General features: G+C 45.3%; 1 protein-coding gene and 1 non-coding gene across 2 annotated transcripts in view; one reads left to right on the top strand and one right to left on the bottom strand.

Moving 5' to 3' along the window:
- LOC126156678 (kelch-like protein 10) overlaps positions 1 to 24109 on the bottom strand; it is a 147093-nt gene that overhangs the window by 52769 nt on the left and 70215 nt on the right. Inside the window, exons 5-8 of the mRNA XM_049916326.1 lie at positions 20836 to 21063; positions 17112 to 17281; positions 12265 to 12434; positions 4092 to 4250 (exon numbers count right to left, since the gene is read on the bottom strand). Coding sequence (XP_049772283.1) covers positions 4092 to 4250; positions 12265 to 12434; positions 17112 to 17281; positions 20836 to 21063 — 727 coding nt within the window. The remainder of the gene's footprint in view (positions 1 to 4091; positions 4251 to 12264; positions 12435 to 17111; positions 17282 to 20835; positions 21064 to 24109) is intronic.
- On the top strand, positions 22085 to 22159 carry Trnat-ugu (transfer RNA threonine (anticodon UGU)). The gene has a single exon. It is a non-coding gene; the product is annotated as a tRNA-Thr (tRNA).

Raw genomic sequence — 24109 nt, 5'->3', positions numbered from 1 at the left:
GATGGGACGTTTCCATAGCTAACGGCATCAAGATTTAAGAAAATCAAGACACTTCCATAGGAATTGTCAACTAGGAGAAGCTATCGACAAAACATGAACTGGTGCAAGATATTTAAAAAAAACTAGATGTAAGTTATGGGAATAGACGGACAGTATACAATATTTACAAGACCCAAAAGATGATAATAATAAACCAAGAACATGAGACAAGGACTCAGATTAAAAAAGGTGTGAGGCAAGGATACAGTATTTCTTCTCTACGGATTAATTTATACATGGAGATGCCAAAAATAAAAGAACGGTTTACGATTGGAATTAAAATTAAAGGTAGAAAGAAATCAATTATAAGATTTGCTGACGTTATTGTTGCCCTTAGTGAAGGTGCGGATGAATTACAGGACTCGTCGCCTGGAACAAACTGCATATTTTGCACGGAATATGGATGTATATCATAGCAAAGGGAAACGAAATTAATGGGGAATAGCAGAAATGACAATAGCGATAAAGTTAACATCAAAAATGGAGACTATGAAGTAGAAGTGAAGGAATTGGTCTATCTTGAAAGCAAAATGACACACAACGTACTAAGAGGCTATAAGAAACAGACTGGCATAGGCAAAAGGGCAGTCCTCGCTAAAAGACGCATATCAAACCTAGGTCTCAATTTCTGATAAGGTATGCGTGGAACACACACATTTCATGGAAGTGAATCATGGAGTGTGAAAAATTTGAGAAGAAGAAAATCGAAGCATTTCAACTTTTTGTCCTACCGTTCTCAGTTACGTGTAACTGTCATTTTGGAACCATCTAATTACAACTGAATGAGTTTAATTTTTCGCGTCATACGCGATTCGACTTTATTATTTGAAAGGCATACTGAGTAGCCTGTCATACATAAATATTTGTGATTTACTATTCCGTTTTACATATTGGACATTTTAAATCAAGGTTATAAACAGTCATTTTGATTTCTGTGTAGTAATAACGGTGTAAATTTCTACTTACAAATTTCAAAGACACTGCTGTACACGATTTTTTGCTCATGTTTTAGGGCTGTTCTTCTTATGGTTATTGCCATTCGAAAATTCATTTGCAAAGCGTTAGTGAGCACTCATTTATTTCATGTTATGTTTTCGATACCATAATAAAACATATACCAACTCATGTAGACACACACACGCACACACTCATACGCGGGCGCGCACAGAGAGAGAGAGAGAGAGAGAGAGAGAGAGAGAGAGAGAGACAGTGAGAGAGAGAGTGAGAGAGAGAGAGATTGAGAGAGAGAGAGCATCATCACATGAGAAATTTGAACTACTATTGCGACATAGAAAATCAGTAATTGCCATAACGTCAGTGTAAAACGTCCAATGTGTAAAACTAAATAGTATAAACACTGAATATGACTTTCAAGTGGTTCAAATGGCTCTGAGCACTATGCGACTTAACTTCTGAGGTCATAAGTCAGCTAGAACTTAGAACTAATTAAACCTAACTAACCTGAGGACATCACACACATCCATGCCCGAGGCAGGATTCGAACCTACGACCGTAGCGGTCGCTCAGTTCCAGACTGTAGCGCCTAGAACCGCACGGCCACTCAGGCCGGCAATATGATTTTCAAATAATAAAAGCGAAGTGAATGTGGCACGAAAAATTCATTTCATTCATTTGTAATTAGATGGATCCAAAGTGATAATTATCAGTCTAACATTTGATATGTGTTGTTACAGAAGGAAGCTGAAAATTAAGGTGACTGATTTGATAAGAAATGAAGAGATTCTGCACAGTATCGCCGAGGGACGGAACATATGGAAAACACTGACTAGAAACGGGGAAGGAGAGTAGAACTTGTATTAAGACATCAAGTAATAACCTCCGTGGTGCTAGAAGGAGATGTGGAAGGTGAAAAATGTAGGGGAAGACAGAGATTGGAGTGCATATAATAAATGATTGAGTACATTTGTTGTAAATGCTTCTAGGAGTTGTTGAGTTTGGCTCAGGAGAGGAAGTCTTGGGGAGGCCGCATAAAACCAGTCAGAAGGCCTATGGCCCGACCCTCATTCCACTACCCCTACCAAGCCCGCCCGTCTCGCCGCGCGGTCTAACACGCTGCTTCGCGAGCGGTAAGGCGTGCCGGTCCCCGGCACGAATCCGTCCTGCGGATTCGTGTCGAGGTCTGGTGTGCCGGCCAGCCTGTGGATGGTTTCTAAGGCGGTTTTCCGTCTGCCTCGGCGAATGCGGGCTGGTTCCCCTTATTCCGCCTCAGTTAAACTACACTCCTGGAAATGGAAAAAAGAACACATTGACACCGGTGTGTCAGACCCACCATACTTGCTCCGGACACTGCGAGAGGGCTGTACAAGCAATGATCACACGCACGGCACAGCGGACACACCAGGAACCGCGGTGTTGGCCGTCGAATGGCGCTAGCTGCGCAGCATTTGTGCACCGCCGCCGTCAGTGTCAGACAGTTTGCCGTGGCATACGGAGCTCCATCGCAGTCTTTAACACTGGTAGCATGCCGCGACAGCGTGGACGTGAACCGTATGTGCAGTTGACGGACTTTGAGCGAGGGCGTATAGTGGGCATGCGGGAGGCCGGGTGGACGTACCGCCGAATTGCTCAACACGTGGGGCGTGAGGTCTCCACAGTACATCGATGTTGTCGCCAGTGGTCGGCGGAAGGTGCACGTGCCCGTCGACCTGGGACCGGACCGCAGCGACGCACGGATGCACGCCAAGACCGTAGGATCCTACGCAGTGCCGTAGGGGACCGCACCGCCACTTCCCAGCAAATTAGGGACACTGTTGCTTCTGGGGTATCGGCGAGGACCATTCGCAACCGTCTCCATGAAGCTGGGCTACGGTCCCGCACACCGTTAGGCCGTCTTCCGCTCACGCCCCAACATCGTGCAGCCCGCCTCCAGTGGTGTCGCGACAGGTGTGAATGGAGGGACGAATGGAGACGTGTCGTCTTCAGCGATGAGAGTCGCTTCTGCCTTGGTGCCAATGATGGTCGTATGCGTGTTTGGCGCCGTGCAGGTGAGCGCCACAATCAGGACTGCATACGACCGAGGCACACAGGGCCAACACCCGGCATCATGGTGTGGGGAGCGATCTCCTACACTGGCCGTACACCACTGGTGATCGTCGAGGGGACACTGAATAGTGCACGGTACATCCAAACCGTCATCGAACCCATCGTTCTACCATTCCTAGACCGGCAAGGGAACTTGCTGTTCCAACAGGACAATGCACGTCCGCATGTATCCCGTGCCACCCAACGTGCTCTAGAAGGTGTAAGTCAACTACCCTGGCCAGCAAGATCTCCGGATCTGTCCCCCATTGAGCATGTTTGGGACTGGATGAAGCGTCGTCTCACGCGGTCTGCACGTCCAGCACGAACGCTGGTCCAACTGAGGCGCCAGGTGGAAATGGCATGGCAAGCCGTTCCACAGGACTACATCCAGCATCTCTACGATCGTCTCCATGGGAGAATAGCAGCCTGCATTGCTGCGAAAGGTGGATATACACTGTACTAGTGCCGACATTGTGCATGCTCTGTTGCCTGTGTCTATGTGCCTGTGGTTCTGTCAGTGTGATCATGTGATGTATCTGACCCCAGGAATGTGTCAATAAAGTTTCCCCTTCCTGGGACAATGAATTCACGGTGTTCTTATTTCAATTTCCAGGAGTGTATGTCAGCAATTGTTGAACAAACACTGTCTCCACGTACGCGTACACCATAATTACTCTACCACGCAAACATCTGGGGTTGCACTCGTCTGGTATGAGACGTTCCGAGGGTGTCCGTTGGGGTCCGAACCGCACAATAACCCTGGGTTCAGTGTGGGGCGGTGGTGGGGTGGGTGGGCTGCTGTGGCCCGTTGTGGGGTTGTGAACCACTGAGGGCTACGGCAAGACGAAGCCTCTCCGTTGTTTCTAGGTCCCCGGTTTACTACACAGTACACCCACACTCCTACCAAAAAAACTGGGTGTGTACGATAGGCCGTGATACAGTATTTCCCGAGAATCCGCCACAGCGCCGCTGTGCCGTGAGCCAGTAGGCTGTACGCTTCCCTCACTCACCGACGACGTAGATGCAGCCGTGGTAGGCGACGCAGGAGACGCCGCTGCGGCGCGAACGCATGGGCCGGATCAGCGTCCACTGGTTCACCGACGGGTCGTACACCTCGGCCGTGTTCATGCACTCCTGTCCGTTGAAGCCGCCCGTGATGTAGATGCGTCCTGCACAAGCACCACAGTCGCCGACTGCGTCAAGGCCTCACGCAACACGCAAAGGGCTCAAGTTTCTAAGTTGAGCTGAAGTTGGGGGTGGGCAGATCAATTTTCAAAAAAAATGGTTCAAATGTCTCTGAGCACTATGGGACTCAATATCTTAGGTCATAAGTCCCCTGGAACTTAGAACTACTTAAACCTAACTAACCTAAGGACATCACACACACCCATGCCCGAGGCAGGATTCGAACCTGCGACCGTAGCAGTCCCACGGTTCCGGACTGCAGCGCCAGAACCGCTAGACCACCGCGGCCGGCAGATCAATTTTCAAGTCGTGGTGTTATCTGACAAGAAATCCGTTGCGTGCGAGGTCTCAAGATCAGTATTTAGTAAGGCTTATTTGAAAATGTAGCCTTAAGAATTAGCTGCTAATGACTCACCATGAGCATCAGGAAGGCGACAGAAAACGGCTGTTCGGGTGATGCAGAGGTCAACCTTCTATGGGATGTACGTATTACACTTCACAAAATGGACATCGACGACATTCAAGAAATGTTCAAAACAAACCGTTAGCTTGCACCATGAACTGATGATGATGATGATGATGTGTTCGGTTTGTGGGGCGCTCAACGGCGCGGTCATCAGCGCCCGTAGAAAGTCCCAATTTTTTCACAATCCAATCTGGCCAACAGTCACGAATAATGATAATGATGAAGATCATGAAATGATGAGGACAACACAAACACCCAGTCCCGGGACAGAGAAAATCCCCAACCCGGCCGCGAATCGAACCCGAGACTCCGCGATCCAGAGGCAGCAAGGCTAGCTACTAGACCACGAGCTGCGGACGCACCATGAACTCCGAATGAAAAATGGCACGCCGCAGTGATCGCAAAGTTCGCATCATCAAGATCGGAGGCGAGCTCCTTGGGAGCTACAAACGGCAGGAGGTTCAGTTAGGTATCCTCTCTTAAGGAATGCATATAGAATCATACTGGTGTAACATGGTGATGAGAACTGTTGGAATTTGATGGCACGCAACCGAATACTAAAGTCTGTCGTGGAACTTATCGTGAAACTGTCTGTCCTTTAAGATGTAGCTGCAGATACTGCGATAATATGTTTTATAGGCACGAAAAAAAAAAAAATCCAGAGGCTGAATTTGTCTAATGCTATGACCTGCAACGTCACACAGTTTTCAGGAGCGATAGTTTGCGCTAAAGGGCTACGATTTTTATACTTAGAACAGGAATCAGGCAAAAGCAAGTTGTTATGACCAGCTGTTGGACAAAAGCAGTGCTCATACCATAGTTGTAGTTCTCTTACGCCAATTTTCCCAGTTTTGCTTGCTGTGACGTAAATATTCCCTACCGCCCTTACAAAACCACGCACACAAGAATGAATCGTAGGAGGCAGAGCACCTCCAACTTCTCGCAGCACAATAAATAACTTTCCAACCAATTTACCATCCAGATTAACAGTCGGCAGAATTGTGTGTGAATGTGTTAAAGCACTGATTTTAATTGATCTTGATATACCTTTCTTGGTACCTCTAATTTCCAGGGTTCCTTTCACACGCATTTACTCTTCAAATCCGATTGGTAGGAGTTGAAAACACATTCCTTCCTAACTGATGGGATAAGTTTATCTCATCTACAAACTTTCGGGCCGATTCCGCAGTTTACACTGCATCGTCAAGTCGACGCTTTGTTTCAAATTTCGTTTCTTACGCCTTCCAATTTTATAGTACTGTTTGAAGTTATACAGCCATCTAATGCTTCTCTTGAAATCACTGTAATCTATTTTACGTACAATATGATTTTTTCGATTGGACAATGCTAGTCCATACGTTGCACGTCTCTCTATGAACTGACTGAGTGATGTCGGGTTACTCCCGTGGCCAGCAACATCCCAAGATCTGTTCCCGATAGGGCATGTATGGTACCATCTCGGACGGCAAGTCCGTCATATTGTCAGTATTCAATATATCAAGGACCAATTACAACAGTTGTGGTGCAGGTTGTCTCTGGAGATGATACAGCAGCTATATGACTCCGTCTGAAACTGAATCAGCGCGTGAATTTGGGCCAGTGGGGGTGCAACGTAATACTGAGGAGTGGTCTCATACTTCCAAGTTGATCGTATAAATGACTCGCTTTTGCAATCGCTGACGCAATACCATACACCCTCTCAACCCGTGAAGTTTCATTTCGTCTCCTCTCCCACTTTTGGGTGCTTCCTGTTTTTGTCAGGCAATATTTACAACACGTCTTGTACTACACACGTATGAAGAGGGTCTACATGACGAGAAGAGTCACGTGACTGGACTTCGGCCAATCACGGACTGCAGACGAAGGCAAGTGAAGAGGAAAAAGATGGCCCTACTTTCCCCGTACAGAAGTGTCATCGTTACACTGGGCCACGCAACTGGGTGCTCTGCTAACATCTGAAGAACAATGTGATTGGCCGCAGAGCGGAGTTCAGACAGGCTTCCGCAGTGAAACACCCAGCAGCCACCAGAATCGCCTTCGCCGTGATTCTCGCACAGTATTCCGATGGATGTCACCACTGCCGCCTCGTTCTGTGGCTCCTCCACGGATTCCGACCGGTGGCTAATTTTGGAAATGTCTGGACTTGTCAAAAATAGTCTGCTTGATAGACTGTAAATCTTCTCCGATTTTGAAAGTGTTACTGAGGTCTGACAAGGGACAGTAATGGGTCTGGAACGGCATGAAAAATATTTCTTGTCCGGCATTAAAATTCTAGAATTATTTTGTGGTGTTTACCTGAGGGAAAGCTCCTTTTTTATTTTCGTGTACGTTAAGTTTATAAATAAACTAAACCTATCCAGTTGTGTGTTGATTACTTGCTGTGGAACTCGGGAAGAACTTAAAAATACTATCCGAAGACACATTAAGATATAGCACCGCGGCATGCGGCGGTCGTTTATGTGTCAGGAGCATATGCAGAAGCTACAACAAAAATCAAGGAAAGCGAAATGTTTGCAACATTCTGTGGGCGGCCTTATGTTTCCCTGCTGCCGTTACAAAAACACAAAATTCTGTTTATAAAACAATCCATACCTTCTTTTTCGGTAAGGCTACATTTATTAGTTATAGAAATAAAACTAATTGCGAAGATTAACTGACAGGAAAATGGCAGTATTGACTTCAGGGGTATGTTAGTGCGTAATTAGTACGCAAACGAGTGGTGTTGCTCCCTAATCGTAGCTCTACCGAGGTTAAGCGCTATTCACGTGTCGTCCAAACTCTTTGGCCCTTGACAAGAAATGCACCATGGATAGGATTGTCGGAGGAATTACTGACACGTACGAATTTTGGCACGTCGGTATTCGGCTTATGGTGAAAGCATAATTACTGAGAGTAGTCGAGCTAAGGAACTGAAGCAATGGCTTTAGGATATTAGTGAATCAAGGTACAGTACTTCTGCGCCCGAACCTTGTTACAGGAAGTTTGGTTGGAAAGACAGCATTTTATTTAGTAGAAGAAAATGAAAACTTTAGGTTTCGCAGATACGTTAAAGGCGCAGGAGGAGTTAAATGACATTAAATGGGATATAATACGTTTAACAGAAGAGCAGCGAAAAATCTAAGACCAGGTAGAATTAAAATTAGGATACATGTTGTACTACACAGGAGCAGATAAAGGAGGAAATTCACATGTATACTCTGCTGTAAATAACAAGACTGGAAACATATTAAAGTTTTTGAAGCTATCTCAGATAGAACAGTAACATTTGTTTCAAAAACAAATTAAAGATCAGTCAATGGAAATCGCTTTATGCACCAATATGTTCACATTAAAGAAGGAGTTTTCACTGACCCACTGATGTCACACCAGAAATGACATAAGTCAAAAGATAAATTAATATACCATATAGAACAACACATGCGTCCCTTAGTATTAAACTAAGAATTAAATTTACTATATTTTACCAAACAATAATGAAATTACGCAGGATCAGATGGATTTAAACCATTTTAGAATTTCAAATTGGAAAAAATAACAAGGTAAAATATATGCAGAACTAGAAAGAAATTAAATCTCTTCCGAGTGAGATAATGTTTTGTTGACACCGAGATTCATGTGAAGAAATGACCATTACAATAAAATAAAAGAAATAGGAGCTCGCACTGGAAGGTTAAAGTGTTCGTTTTTCTCGCGTACTGTTAGAGAGAAGAACGGTAGAGAAATTGTGTGAAAATGGTTCGATAAACCCTTTACCTGACACTTAAGTGTGAACTGCAGAATTGTCATGTACATGTAATTCATCAGGAAGGAGATCCGAAAAGTAGACAGTAAGTTGTCTATGAGAATAGGGAGGTTTATGAGATTAGATGATGCAACAACATCAGCACCTTATAAAATGAGCATTACACATACATTATACGAAAAAGGCAGTTAAATAAGAAACGTATTTAGGCAAACGGCGAAGAGGAGGGTGGTATAAAGAAGACCAAAGAAAATATCAGAAAGAGCAACGAAACTACCAAACAAAAGGAGAGAGTTTCAAGCAAACAATAGTAGGTCGATGGTGAAATATACTGACTAAAATAAAACCATCTGGAAAAATCTCCGAGAAGAAGTGATAGTAGATACGGGGAATATTTGACAAGAGAGATAATTCGAAACAGGGGGAATACGGAGGTAGCCTCGTAGATTGATTTCACCTTTTATTTCTATCTGGAGGAGCCTTGGTAGATGCTGTGTTCTTCATAGCAGTATGGTAAACCACTTCTCAGGCGACGCCGTTACCGAATCATCTGTTGTGCAGTTGTGTTTGGGGAATGTTTTAATGTGCATCTGCTCTAATTTTCTTGTTTCTTGGCGTTAACGATTTTTCTTCACAGCGTGACATTCCCTGAATACTAGTGTTTCATAAGATTCAATTTACTGTGTTACGCAACTGTTTTTGTTGTTCTTAACCTTCAAGGACGATTTCTTCAACCAAACAGAACGGCTAGCCCCAATAGGTAACAATGGTGTAATTGCAGTAGGCTACCTTCGATGGCCTGCATGTAGTTAAACGCTTGTTGTCAATGGAATTATAACATGACTTATTTTAAGTATCCACGTTGGCCCTGATACAGAAGCCAAGAACACGGGAGAGAACCACTAATCGGGGAAGTTGTCCGAAGACGCACTTAAAAATGCGGTGAATTTTATTGATGAATGAAATTCCATTAGTGCGGCAAGCACATTGTTCATTGTCCCATTCAAAGCTCTAGAAGAACTTATGTAGAAAAATAAGGCAACTAAATTTCATCTGGAATCTAATTCTACTTTCACTCAAGAACAGGAGGAAGAAACACTTGCCAATAGAATTTTAGAATTTTTTTTAGTCTGTCCATGCAGGAAGTACGAAAGCCAGTTTCTGAGTTGGCTTAGAAACACGACATGGCACACATATTTTCTCAAAATGAGCATTGCCAAGAAATAATCTGTCTGACAGTTTTTTGAAACGAAATCCAACCATGAGCATTAGAAAAACCGAACATGCTAGAGTTAACAGAATCACTGGATTCAACCGTGGTTGTGCGAAGAGATATTTTGGAAACATGTAAAAGTTTTGTCTGCAACCGATTGCACGCAAGATCACATGTACAATACAGGTGAAACTGGTATCACAATGGTACGAGATCCCGGAACAGTAGCTACCACTAAGGGCGAGAAAAGCGTCGACTCAGTGACCAGCTGGGAAGGACAATGTTAGTGACAGTGATAAGTGCCGCAGTATGAGTACGGCAGGATTTTACATTCCTCCAATGTTTATTTATCCCTAAAAAAAGGATGAGCCCCTTGCCAAGAAAAGAAAAAACCTTACCTTGTGCTACACACGAATGCTCACGAAAAGGTTGGACTGACAAAGAATTGTTCTTCAATCTGTCGAAGCACTTCATCCATCACGCCAAAGCAAGCCATGAAAACCCTATGTTGTTGATACTGGACAATCAAAACACCACACATTTTTGCAGTCCTAGATGTTATGTAAAATAATGTTTACTATGGTCCCCTGACCATCCCATTGCTCATACAGGCTGCAGCCTTTGGTTGTAACTTTCTATTCTACTTTGAAAGGAGCTTTTCAGAAGGAATGTGATCTATACATGAAAATACACAAGCCTTATCTTTAGCTGGTCCATTTATTCGGGCATATTCAAGAGTATCAAAAATCTCAGTGGCTGTATCTGAGTTCAAAACTACAGGAATATACGAGTGAATGTATATTCAGTCCAAATGTCTTTACTCATCGTGACCTTTGTGTTGTAGACAGGCCGGCCGAAGTGGCCGTGCGGTTCTAGGCGCTGCAGTCTGGAACCGCGAGGCCGCTACGGTCGCAGGTTCGAATCCTGCCTCGGGCATGGATGTGTGTGATGTCCTTAGGTTAGTTAGGTTTAAGTAGTTCTAAGTTCTAGGGGACTGATGACCTCAGATGTCAGAGCCATTTGAACCATTTTTTGCTGTAGACATATTTGTATACAGACGAAATCCATCTATTCCAATCATTGAGAATGATGACACGGAGTCTGAACCGTCGGCTCCACCAATGTCTGGTGAAGAAGCAAATCACGAAACTGGAGGATCAGAAGAGCCGCAATATCTCAACAACTCAGTGACTTTTAAAGAAGTGACACCACTTGCTTCCACCAGTGGCACAAAGGCAGCCCCTACAAAACAGAGAGAGATGAAAAGTTAGAGATTTTGACCTACACATACAGAAAAACTGAAATTCAACTCACCGCAGAAAAGAAATCAGTGAGGGACCTCAAAAAAGGAAAAGCATTAATGAAAACCAATTTAAAGCAGCTGTTCAAAGACATATCTCCTGATATTTATTTTGCCTGCAGGACAGAATGCTATTTGCACACGGTATAGGAAAACCACTGTTGTGCCCTATTGAAACAGTTGCCAAATATCACACTAAAAATATTAGAGTCGACATCGGAGCATGGACGAAATACCTCCAAATATACGAGGATGAGTCAAATGAAAACCTTAAATTTGTAATAACAAATCGAACTTTGGCACCGTTATCCTGTAAGTTGGTAAGCGTGCTACAAGCTGCGAGCAGAATGGCCTGTAGGTGGCAGCATAGTGCAGATGCACACATACCGTCGCAGTATCAGTATAAAGATGGCCGCCGCACTGGCGACTTGCACCAGGGAAGAACAACGTTCTGTTATTCGGTTTTTGCGTAGTGAAGGTGTGAAACCCGTTGAAATTCATCGACGAATGAAGGTTCCGTACGGTCACAGCAGCAAGTCTACGAATGGAGTAGTAAGTTCGCAAATGGTGTGACTTCAGTCTAAGATGCTCCTCGTCCAGGTCAGGCACAAAGAGTTGTGACTCCACAGGACATTGTAGCAGTTGAAGCCATAGTGAAGGAAAACCGCCGAGTAACACTGAATGACATTGCAGCATGTTTACAGATTAGTCATGGGTCCGCACACCACACTGTGCGTGATGTGCTCCAGTTTCACAAAGTGTCTGCAAGATGGGTGCCACGGGAGCTGACTCCTGAAATGAGAGAACGACGTGTTGATGCTTGTGAAGAACTTCTTCGGCGCTTTGAACGAGTAGGTGATGGCATCCTTGCAAGAAACGTTACTGGGGACGACCTGCTTTTTGAGTATCTTCCTCATCCACCATACTCACCAGACTTTGCCCCAAGTGATTTCCATGTCTTTGGACCACTCAGAGACGCAATGGGAAGGAAGAAGTTCCGTTCTGATGAAGAGGTACGCCACGTGGTGCATGAGTTGTTTCGCGGACTACCAAAAGAATTTTTTTATAAATAAATTTATGCACTTTGTAAGCGCTGGAGGACTTGCATTGACCGTGGGGGAGATTATGTTGAAAAGTGATACAGTTTTGTACCACTTCTGCACAATAAACAATATTTAAAAAACTATTTAAGGTTTTCATTTGACTCACTCTCGTACGAGAGTTTGGTTACTCAGTACCCTGTGTAGATCGGAAAAGTCTGATTAGGTGATGTTTACCGTCTAGCGAGGTGGCGCTGGCGTCGGAGCGCTGGGCGTTCATGGGCGCGATGGGCGACCACTGGTTGGTGCGGTGGTCGTAGCGCTCGGCGGTGCTCTGCCGGTGGTGGCCGTCGTAGCCGCCCATCGCGTAGATGATGTCGCCCAGCATCGCCACGCTCACGTAGCACCTGCACCGCGGACAACATCACCCGGGGACCAATAAACGACCGGTCTACATCACCAGGCTACCACACACTTCTAAACGTACCGCTGGATGATTGTACTACTGGCCATTAAAATTGCTACACCAAGAAAAATTGCAGATGATAAACGGGTATTCATTGGACAAATATATTATACTAGAACTGACATGTGATTACACTTTCACGCAATTTGGGTGCATAGATCCTGAGAAATCAGTACCCAGAACATCCACCTCTGGTCGTAATAACGGCCTTGATACGTCTGGGCATTGAGTCAAACAGAGCTTGGATAGCGTGTACAGGTACAACTGCCCATGCAGCTTCACCACGATACCACACTTCATCAAGAGTCGTGACTGGCATATTGTGACGAGCCAGTTGCTCGGCCACCATTGACCAGACGTTTTCAATTGGTGAGAGAGCTGGAGAATGTGCTGGCCAGGGCAGCAGTCGTACATTTTCTGTATCCGGAAAGGCCCGCACAGGACCTGCAACGTGCGGTAGTGCATTATTCTGTTGAAATATAGGGTTTTGCAGGGATCGAATGAGGGGTAGAGCCACGGATCGTAACACATCTGAAATGTAACGTCCACTGTTCAAAGTGCCTTCAATGCGAACAAGAGGTGACAGAGACGTGTAACCAATGGCACCCCATACCATCACGCCGGGTGATACGCCAGTATGGCGATGACGAATACACGCTTCCAATGAGCGTTCACCGAGATGTCGCCAAACACGGATGCGACCATCATGACGCTGTAAACAGAACCTGGATTCATCCGAAAAAATGACGTTTTGCCATTCGTGCACCCAGGTTCGTCGTTGAGTACACCATCGCAGGCGCTCCTGTCTGTGATGCAGCGTCAAGGGTAAGCGCAGCCGTGGTCTCCGAGCTGATAGTCCATGCTGCTGCAAACGTCGTCGAACTGTTCGTGCAAATGGTTGTTATCTTGCAAACGTCCCCATCTGTTGGCTCAGGTATCGGGACGTGGCTGCACGATCCGTTACAGCCATGCGGATAAGATGCCTGTCGTCTCGACTGCTAGTGATACGAGGCCGTTGGGATGCAGCACGGCGTTCCGTATTACCCTCCTGAACCCACCGATTCCATATTCTGCTAACAGTCATTGGACCTAGACCAACGCGAGCAGCAATGTCGCGATAGGATAAACCGCAATCGCGATAGGCTACAATCCGACGTTTATCAAAGTCGGAAACGTGATGGTACGCATTTCCCCTCCTTATATGAGGCATCACAACAAGGTTTCACCAGGCAACGCTAGTCAACTGCTGTCTGTGTATGAGAAATCAGTTGGAAGCTTTCCTCATGTCAGCACGTTGTAAGTGCCACCACCGGCGTCAACCTTGTGTGAATACTCTGCAAAGCTAATCATTTGCATATCACAGCATCTTCTTCCTGTCGGTTAAATTTCGCGTCTGTAGCGCGTCATCTTCGTGGTGTAGCAATTTTAATGACCAGTAGTGTAATTTAGAACAGCGAGTGTTTCAGGGTTACAGATGGGTAGGGTGCGACGGTGACGGATAAAACTCTCTGGTTTGCATTCTGACATTTTCATTGACGCTCCATCGCAATTTTGCCCTCTCGTAGGATCTCGTTGCTGTTAAGAGTGGCAAATTTGTATTCCGTGTATCTGTCCACACACTGGTTGGGACAGTTTAATAGCCAATTTCATTATCTGTTGAAAAAAGAATCCGGACATTCTACCTAACGCGGAATTTAACAGTAGAGGACAGGAGAGGCGGACCCAGCAGCATAAAAGGAGGCGGGTGTACTGTGTTGTCGGTAGAGAAACAGGAGAGTTTAGTGACTTCGAAAGTAAACTACCCATTAAATGTGGCCTGAGTAACAAATCACGGACGTAACAACCGTTTTAAAGCTGCCCATGTCGACTGTTAGTGATGTGGCTGTGAAGTGAAAATGTGAAGGAACAAGACCATCCAGACCGTCGAGCATTATGGAAGCAGGTTGTAAAAAATTGTATGAAATCAGTGAAACAATCACTCGTGAATTCCAAGGTGCTACCAGCATTGCAGTTAGTGCAGGATGTTAAAAAGAATGAGATATAATGCTCGAGCAGCTCCTCATAAACCATACATTTTAGTAGTCAATGATAAGTGACATTTGAGATGGTGCACAGAGCGACGATAATAGACAGTGGATAACCGGAAACCAGTGATATAGAGTAATGAATCACACTATACCCTGTTGCAGTGTATGGATATGGCGAATGCCTGTAGAATGTTACCTGAGTAGTACCAACGGTGAAGTACAGAGGAGATGTTGTTACCATCTTGTGGTCCTGTTATCGTGCTTAAGAAAACGCTAAATGCGTAAGGATGTGAACACATTTTACAGCATTATATGGTGGTTACAGTAAAGGTGCTCTTCGCACCCGATGATTGTATCAGCATGACTACCGTGTCTTAAAGAAGCATATATGTCAGTGGCTTGTAGAGAACAACATTCATGAAATGGACTGGCCTGCCCAGAGTAGCGATCTCAAAGCTGAGAAATGTTTCTGGGATGGGTTCGTTCCAAAACCCGTGTTCAACATCACTACCTTCTCCGGTTTCGGCTCTTGAGCAAGAATGGGCTACCATTACTCCACGAACATTAAGAGACCTCACTGAAAGTGTCCTCAGCAGAGTTCAAACCATCGCAAGGGATGGACACATACCGCATTAAAGTTCACTAATTGATGCTTGGATACATTTGATCACGTACCTTAGATTCTCTGCACTTACCCTGCAACTCATCCGTTCAGAGAGCAGCTTGTTTTGTATACACCGGAGACCATTTCGGTTGCGTTATTAATATCCGTAACGAAATACGGCCTTCTCTTTAGGCGAGGTTATTATCATGCTCCAGCATGATGGCGCTCGATTTAGAGGAAGCTGGTAAGTGAGGTAATTTTTATCGTCAGAACTTGACCAACAAAGGTCTAACACATATTTCTTGGTGGCACACGTGGACTCGTCCACTTGGCTTTTGCTTGTGCAGAACCGGTTTGCACGATCTGGTGAAACGGTGTTTTGTTCAGCCTAGAGACGCTGGGCTAGACTTTCTGTTATCCACCTACGTGGTTTAAGGTCGAAGCCTACTGCGCTCGTTGAAATGAAAGTGAATTTCGCACGAAGACTGATTTTTCCCATCACATTTTGGAAACAAACATTTGACAATTCCTGGCAGGAAGCACCATTTTGCAGAGCAGGCATATTAGCAGGATCGGGAAGTGGCCAACGGGAGTGCGTCACATCTGCTCTAGAGATTAAACGGCTGAAATGGTTAGATGCTAAATTTCCTGGAGTTGCTTGGAGCTCGCGAAAACTAGGGGTTAGCCAGCAGCTCTACTGGGTTCCGGTTTTCTAGGCGAGTTTAGGGAATGAGCACTTGCTCGGGGGCGATGTTTGATAAAAGTGACGTGTTCGGCTTCATTTGATTGAGCGAACAAAATACATTTACACTGCTGACAAAAAAATCAAACGCAAGGCGTGGTCGGATTCGTCGGGTGCGTAAATGATTGGAGCTGCAGTTCTCTGACATGTAGATCAACCACCAGACAGCGTTAATGTTATCGTGTCTGCATGCTTACCAGATCTGGTTAGTATATAAGGCGCGTGAACAGAGTCAGATGTTGGGTATTCACTGAAAGACGCAGAGATGCCATATATTCGTGTGAGAGAGTGTTATCAGCACCTGACACAGTTTGGAAATGGTCTCCTTGCGGGTCTCCTTTTCGCCGGCTGGCCCAGTCATGTGACAGCGGCCCGATGAAGGTCTGTATGGAAATGTGAGTGCTGCTGTCGCGAGTAGGACTTCGTGTGACTTCATGAAACCTCCAAGGACGCGACGGTGGGAATTTTCTGAAGAGAGGAGAGGTGGTAGATTTAATTTGTGATCAGTTTACTGTATCCAGTGGTAAATCTCAAATCCCTCCGAAGTGTCTGACGGAGTCACGACACCTAATAGTGTTGACAGCAATTTGTCCACCGCTTTGTGCCCATTTGGTGCATAATGAGAGGAGGAGGTTACATGCCAACAATATATTTTACCGTCGTTCCGCCCTTTGTTTCAAACTGGACCATAACGCAAATACAAGACACACTATATAGATACTCATCGCTATCATTCGTGAGAAACACAAAATGGTTAATGTAACTGCATAGCCTACCACAGACTCATTCAGTTAACATGAAAGTTTTTTTGGGTAGGAATGGTACCGTGTTTAGCTGTAAATGATTATGAAACGAACACTTTGGCAACGGTTAAAGTGGCTTTATTCTGCGTCTGCCTGTAGGCCCAGAAGAAGGCCACTGTAACCGTGGCTGAAACGTTGGTTTCGCCTGTGATATTTGTCTTCAGTATGACATAGTACCATGTGATGTAACTTTTATATTAACAAGAAAGCTTAATTGATAGGTCGGATGTAGGTGTGATAATCCACCTTTCGCGGAATAGTAATGTGAGATGCCAACCCAACCTAGGTAGTCACTAATGTGTAAGAAACCGATTTTTAGATTAAGAGTGTAAAAACTGATAAAAAATTAAGAATAATGTGAAGCTGAATATACTTCGAAGTGGGGCACATCGTGTTGGACAACTGTTTCGCAGAGCTGGGTGTGTGTTATGGGGTAACGCACCTCCTGCTGTGCATCGGCGCCACCTCGCGCCACACCTTGGTGACGACGTTGAAGCGGCGGCACGAGTTGAAGTAGTCCATGCCGTCGAAGCCGCCGATGACGTAGATGTCGTGACCGATGACGGCGGTGCCGTGGTATGCGCGCGGCCCAGTAGGGTCCACCTCGTTCACCTGCAGCGACCATCCCGCTCTCGGTAGCAACCAAAGTGCTTTCAAGAGAAATCAGTGCAGTGCTGTCTGCCACGAGAAAACTACTACGTTCCATAAGTCAACAAAGACAGGTGGCTTGAAGGAAGGTCCTTGTTTTCTAATTCACTTTAATTACATACTAATGTTTGAGGTAACTGCGTAACTCAGGAACAAATATGCTGGGAGAATAGAGAAGTGGTCCAAAAATAAGTGCTCCGGTAAATTGCTTCTTTCCTGTTATCTTATACACTGTCTGTCCACTCAATTTTTGACTCTCTTGCATAGGATGTCATTTCAAATGTGTCCAGTTTATACTTCTCTCTTATTCGTCTGTAGTCGACGCCAAAACTTTTGGTGGCTCTCACCTATGAAGTAATCTTCTCTAATCCTGGTGGCGGAAGAAATCTTCACGTAGTCCGACAAGAGGAGAAGTGGTGACGTAAGCTTTATGATATACAGACTTTCGTCCACTGTCCTAGATTCAATTCCCGGCTTGTCAGCAGTGTCTCATATGTGCAATTTGTCGAACACATTGTTGCCAGCAGCTAACTGTTTTCAAATTTCGTATCGCTGCAACTTGATCGCCAGCCGATAATGAAAGGAGACGCTCGCATGTATCTTTGTTTATTTACCCATAGCAGTCCGTCTTCCTTCCTCACATTCCCTCTTCTATGAAAATGAACTGAATAACTAATTTACAAGTATGTTTCTAATACGCTCCACCTGAGCCAGAGGGTAGTGTAGCACTGTAGGCTCCGGATGCCAACTTAATTTCTTTGAGTCTTAAGCGAGGCTCAGAGAGGTTGCTTTCAGGCAGGAGATGGTCACCTGCCCTCACGTGATGCGCGGGTAGTGGCAAGCACTGCTTGACCTCATCCTCGCCCGTGTGTCCTCATTTGGTGAGGAACGCACGCTTTTAGCATACACTGCTATGTACTGTTGAACAAGGTCTTCGTAAATCGGAGCAGCTTCATTTTCATAGCGATTAGACTCAGTTGAAGAAATTTTGATGTAAATTTCACGTAGGAGTGCGATTTTTGAACTTGGTTTAGTTATTCTGCTTTGGTTAGGATACAGGCCTTGTTACTGTTTCAGGTGGCCCCCTGATTCGAACTCCTGCTGTTAATTCTGTTTTGTTTAACAGGTGAGTGTGTCAGTCAAGGCATCTGCGTATTCAGTCCAGACTCTGATGAATCTGCTTTGCTGGACCTGTGGCCGTTGGCCCATAGTCGCCAGGTAGCCTTGGAAGCTGAGTTAAATCGTCTTAGCCGAGGTATCTAGCGAGTTGTTTGTTCACTGTAAGTTCACTGAGGCACCGCAAACAGTTTGAAATAGTTGAAATAGTAAATTCTGCGAAATCTGTGTCATTTGTGACTTCATCTCTGGTTAGCATCCTACCGCCACATGTTTGTGAAGTTGATCCATATAGAAGAATCACAAGAGGTGACTGGTTCCAGTTAAAACTGGAAACATTTAATGTATATTAATTTTGACCTAGATAATTATACGGGTTTTTTCACCCTGATTCCAATGATGCTGTGCAGGGCCGTGTAGGTCAAATACTAAGGATTTTGTGCGCTTTCGAGTGACGTATTTCTGGCGCGCATCCGCGATATGGCCCATTGTGTCCACGCGCCGCTCAACTGTATGACAGAAGTTTACGTAAGAGTCACTGGTAACTGGGGTTACGGTAAATAAGTAACAATGTCCTTTCGTGTAACAAATTAGTAAGCCGATGAACAGATATAATACTACTTCTCACGTATTATGTGAATAGTGATGAATACTTGGTGCAGTCACGTGGGTACCCGCATAGCACTGGCTAATTATCTCTGGATCTCTTCAGGGCGCTGTTCTTGTCAAGAAACCGCCAATAGTTGAATAATTGCATGCTTCTTTGCGGTGCACGTGTGAGCGGAACTGAGTTTACCCCTCCCTCACACCTGCACCCCCCCCCCCCCCCCAACGTGAATGTGGACATGTGGACTGCGCCCAAAGTGAAACGCACATTGAATCAAAAGTTTAATGAGAGATCATCAATAATATTAACAAGGAGGAGGGGTAGCGTTTCATTACTCAAAGCAATTAGTCTCCGTCCCTTAACAGTGACACTTACAACACAACACTCATGCATCATGATTTCTCGTTGTGCACGAAGGAAAAAAAAAAAAAAAAAAAAAAACAGCTAGGTGGCTGAACTGACCCCTCGGGGTTTCCTAGTCAACAACGCAATCGACTCTTTCCTGCTTCTCTCTGGTTTTTCCAGGCTCCACGCTCATTTCCATAAAATGCTGTGCTCAGTGCACACATTACTGGGACATTAAAGTCCTCGCAAAATTTTAATACCAATATATACATTTGGTTATCTACGCCAGTCCATATTGTAATTCTTGCTGTTGGCATTCTGTGAAATCGCACCTCCTAGACAGCAGAATTATTTTACTCTTCCTACTATTTTGTCGTTCCGAATGTTTTAAGTCTACAAAAATAGTTTTTTCCTTTTTCCTGCAAGTCTTCACTTTTGTGTTACCAGGCGTGTTCTTCACTCTTACTTTGTATCAAACGAAAGTATATGGTTCCAGAGACTTTTTCAGCTCTCAAAAATATATTACGTATGTAAGCAGACTGCAGGGACTAATCTCTGGCACGCCTCCCGTGAGACTCTCATTCCCAACTTACTGTCCCGCACTATTTCATAGTGCTTCTGCCCATTATACTCACTACTCGCAGCTTGTTACCGATTCCCTTAAGAGTTCGGGCGAATGAAAATTTGTACCAAGGCCGGGATTCGAATTCGGGTCCCCTGCTCACGAGACAGATGCGATAACCACTACGGCATCCTCGCACAGTGGCATTGCACAATTGCACGGACTCTCCAGCACGCCCCCCTCTTTAATCATTTGAATGAAGCACCTATACTTGGGCTTCAGGTGGGATTCCCCTTTTCTTTCGATGTTGAGATGCTATTCTAATACAATTAGAGAAACTCTGCAATACTGTTCGAGTGTAGGGGGAATACCAAGTGGGCTGCGCCGTGAATGGGAATTTGGACTGAGGAGGGAGGCGTGTTAGGGCAGTCCGTGCAGATGTACAAAGCCACTGTGACAGGGTAATGTAGTGGTTAGCCCATCTGCCTAGTCAGGAGGAGACCTGGTTTCGAACCCTGCCTTTAGTACAAATGTTCACTCGTCACTTCAGCCTGAATACATAGGGTGAGCATCAATAAAACTGATGACCGGAGTCCTGCCCACTGTAGATGGCGCTGACGAATGGAAGTTCCTCTGACCACATGCCACGCGTTCTTTGTGCGTTGCAGGCTGTGTGATTAATGCAGTGTACTGTAAGCAGCAGAATGGTCTGGTATTTATGTCACCAACAAACCGAGTCGTGTTTGTGTACGATTAAGCGCAGTGCAGCTATACCAAAACAAGTGCGCCGGTGGGAATCCTAGACAAATGAGTTAAGTGATGTGGCCTAATAGCCAGCCTTCGCCAAGTAGACGCGCGGCGTGTGGCGACGAGCAGGCGCGTGCGCACCTTGACCCACTGGTCGGCGCGCGTGTCGTAGATCTCGAGGCAGTTGGTGGGGCTGCCGCCGCTCCAGCCGCCCACGGCGAACAGCAGCTCGTGCGGCACCCGCGGCCGCGCGCAGTCGGGCGTCTGCTGCTCGCCGTCGCGCATCTCCAGGTCGTACAGGTAGCGCAGCGTCTCCATCACCAGCGGCCGGCACGCCTCGTTGCCGCTCACGAACGGGTGGTCCTTCACCTGCGACAAGCGACAACCACCACACCAGTTCAAAAATGGTTCAAATGGCTCTGAGCACTATGGGATTTAACATCTGAGGCCATCAGTCCCCTAGACTGAGACCTCTTTAAACCTAACTAACCTAAGGACATCACACTCATCCATGCCCGAGGCAGGATTCGAACCTGCGATCGTAGCAGTCGCGCGTTTCCGGACTGAAGTGCCTAGAACCGCTCGGCCACAACGGTCGGCCCACCACACCAGTCAACCACCGATATCTCTCTTCCCTGTCCAACTTTTAAGCGAGTAACAGCGAAACAATTTTCATGTCTGGACATGAACTACTCCAAAAAATCGTCCATTTTCATCGACCTTCAAAGGTTTACTAATTCCGAGGTTTTCTTTTATAGGCTCGTAGAAGTGATGGCATATGCCGACGACGTGGAGATTCTTTTGAAGAGATGCTCCTGAAGTGATCTGTAAGAAGTTCGTCAAGAATTACATCAGTGATGTTAAGGAATTAACTTGTCTGTTGGGCCTGAAAACACCACGTACCTGTCATTAAGATGGAGCCTTTTAAGAAGCCCAGTTATAAAATTAGGCAACAGGTCCATGAAGAGAAAGACCATCACTGGACTTCTTGGCGCCATTTTGGATGGTTGACAAAATTAGAGTGCACTTATTGAACCAGTTGAAACGTGGATATGCCGCAAAATGGCAAGAACGAGCAGGACGCAAGGAAAAACCAATTTAGAAGTATATACTGTATATGTAGATGGTATCTGTTCTTTCGGACGTGTCCGAAAGAACAGATTCCATCTTCATATATACTGTATATAATTGAGGTTCACCGGCCATTGGACCATCTTCTTCTGTGCGGATGCACAAACAGTGCCCGAACTCTTAAGGGAATCGGTAACAAGCTGCGAGTAGTGAGTATAATGGGCAGAAGCAATATGAAATAGTGCGGGACAGTAAGTTGGGAATGAGAGTCTCACGGGAGGCGTGCCAGAGATTAGTCCCTGCAGTCGCACTCTCCTGCGCCCTCGGTGGCTCAGATGGATAGAGCGTCTGCCATGTGAGCAGGAGATCCTGGGTTCGAGTCCCGGTCGGGGTACACATTTCCAACTGTCTCCGGTCACTTATATCAACGCCTGTATGTAGCTAGGGGCATTCAATTTAGAAGTGTTGAGGAAAGAAAACGAAGAGAGATTATCAGAGGAAATGGTAAAAAAAAAATTATTCGGAATGTCATCAGCCACTATACATTCATCATTAATATTTTTGAAGGGAAAGTTTTGGGGAAAAGGAAGAGGTTGAGCAAGGATAAAGTATTTTTAAAGGCATCGAGGAGAGGATGTGATAATTACTTGGAACTGAAACGGACAGCCAATCGACGAGACAGTAGTCATTAGAATATGTATGCATTGAAGATATGAACAAGACAGGCAGCAACACGATGAAAAAATTATTAGCGTAGCGAATTACGATTATAAACTACCAATGCAGACAGTAAGAACTCATCATAACTCTATTCTAACTGAGATCAGGGGATACAGTATGAGCGCTTTGGCGCATATAATTTTCCTCATAACACTTTCTCTTGTAGTTAACGGGGTGCAGCGCGGAAATATTCTTTCGAAATTAATTCGCTGACTGCGAATTCCTTGTCATCAACTGTATGAGGATAGCTCTATCACGCAACAGTATTTTCTTTCCTTTTTTGATGTTCAAGCACGCTCCACGGACCGATCCTATCACACGACACACTGCCTTATGTCATGGTGCAAGCATTAGGTAATGAATTTGGTGTAGGGTGTAGAATGTGTGACATGTGGAACTTTTGGCCGGTCCGGGATGCGTGCATGGACAGTCGAAGTGGTTAAAGCGACAGCTAGCGATAAGCGGGAAATCCGGATTCACGTCTCGGTTATTCTCAAGTTCTCATGTGTAACTATTGTGTAGTAGATCTATGCTTAATACAGGTGATGTCAAGGATTTCGCGGCCAGCGAATTAATTTCGAAAGAATTTCGTACAGCTGTCGATTGGCAACAGTCCCTGTTCTTTTAGATATGCATGTAAGCGGAAATGTTCTTCGGCTGATGGGAGATTTTGGTGCTGCGCCACTTGAGGCGTTGCAGCTATACTTCGGATATGGCCACTCAATCTCCAGATACGGAAAAACCCTGCGATTTGTTTTCTAAAGAAAGAACATCACGAAGAGCAGAATTTAACAGGAATATGAGCCACAAACAAGTATCAAATCCACAAACAGATCCTCCTCCTGTGGCAGAAACGACAAGATGACGTCCAACGACCGAGATGCACCAATGGTTTTCTCCCAGATATAAAACAGAGACTGGGAATGACGCACTAGAATCAGTCCCTCAAGAGGTCTCACTCTCTTCTTAATGGCTAATGGGACGTCACAGTCTACTAGCGTCGAACAGCGCAAAACCAACTTCCGTATGTGTCTGCGGTGAAGGAGGGAGTACATACTATCTGGGGATGTCCGCTGTATGCTGGTGTTGCTGATACTGATTGGTAACGACTGAATCGGCACTGAAGACTTGCTGTCAAGACATACTGCGTTAGAAGTCAAAAATCCTAGACAATATAAGCGACACATTTTCAAAAATGATTCAAATGGCTCTGACCACTATGGGACTTAACATCTGTGGTCATCAGTCCCCTATAACTTAGAACTACTTAAATCTAACTAACCTAAGGACATCACACACATCCATGCCCGAGGCAGGATTCGAACCTGCGACCGTAGCAGTCGCGCGGTTCCGGACTGAGCGCCTAGAACCGCTATACCACCGCAGCCGGCGACACATTTTCAAAAAAGTCTCGAATAGAACATCACATTATCAATCAACCCCGTCCACTGTAGTACGGGATATTGCGATGGAAGCTCGAGAAGCAAGGCAGTGAATACAGCATAGGTTAAAAGCTGCAGTAGAGTAACATCCAACAGCATGTACATGGCGAACATAACAATAATACCAGAGTTGAAAGGCAGCTGTGGGCCGTATCTCGCTACCCAAAGAACTAGAACCAGTA

Source organism: Schistocerca cancellata, chromosome 2 (assembly GCF_023864275.1).
Source record: "Schistocerca cancellata isolate TAMUIC-IGC-003103 chromosome 2, iqSchCanc2.1, whole genome shotgun sequence".
Lineage (NCBI taxonomy): Eukaryota > Metazoa > Arthropoda > Insecta > Orthoptera > Acrididae > Schistocerca > Schistocerca cancellata.
This window is presented reverse-complemented; position numbering and strand designations above follow the sequence as displayed.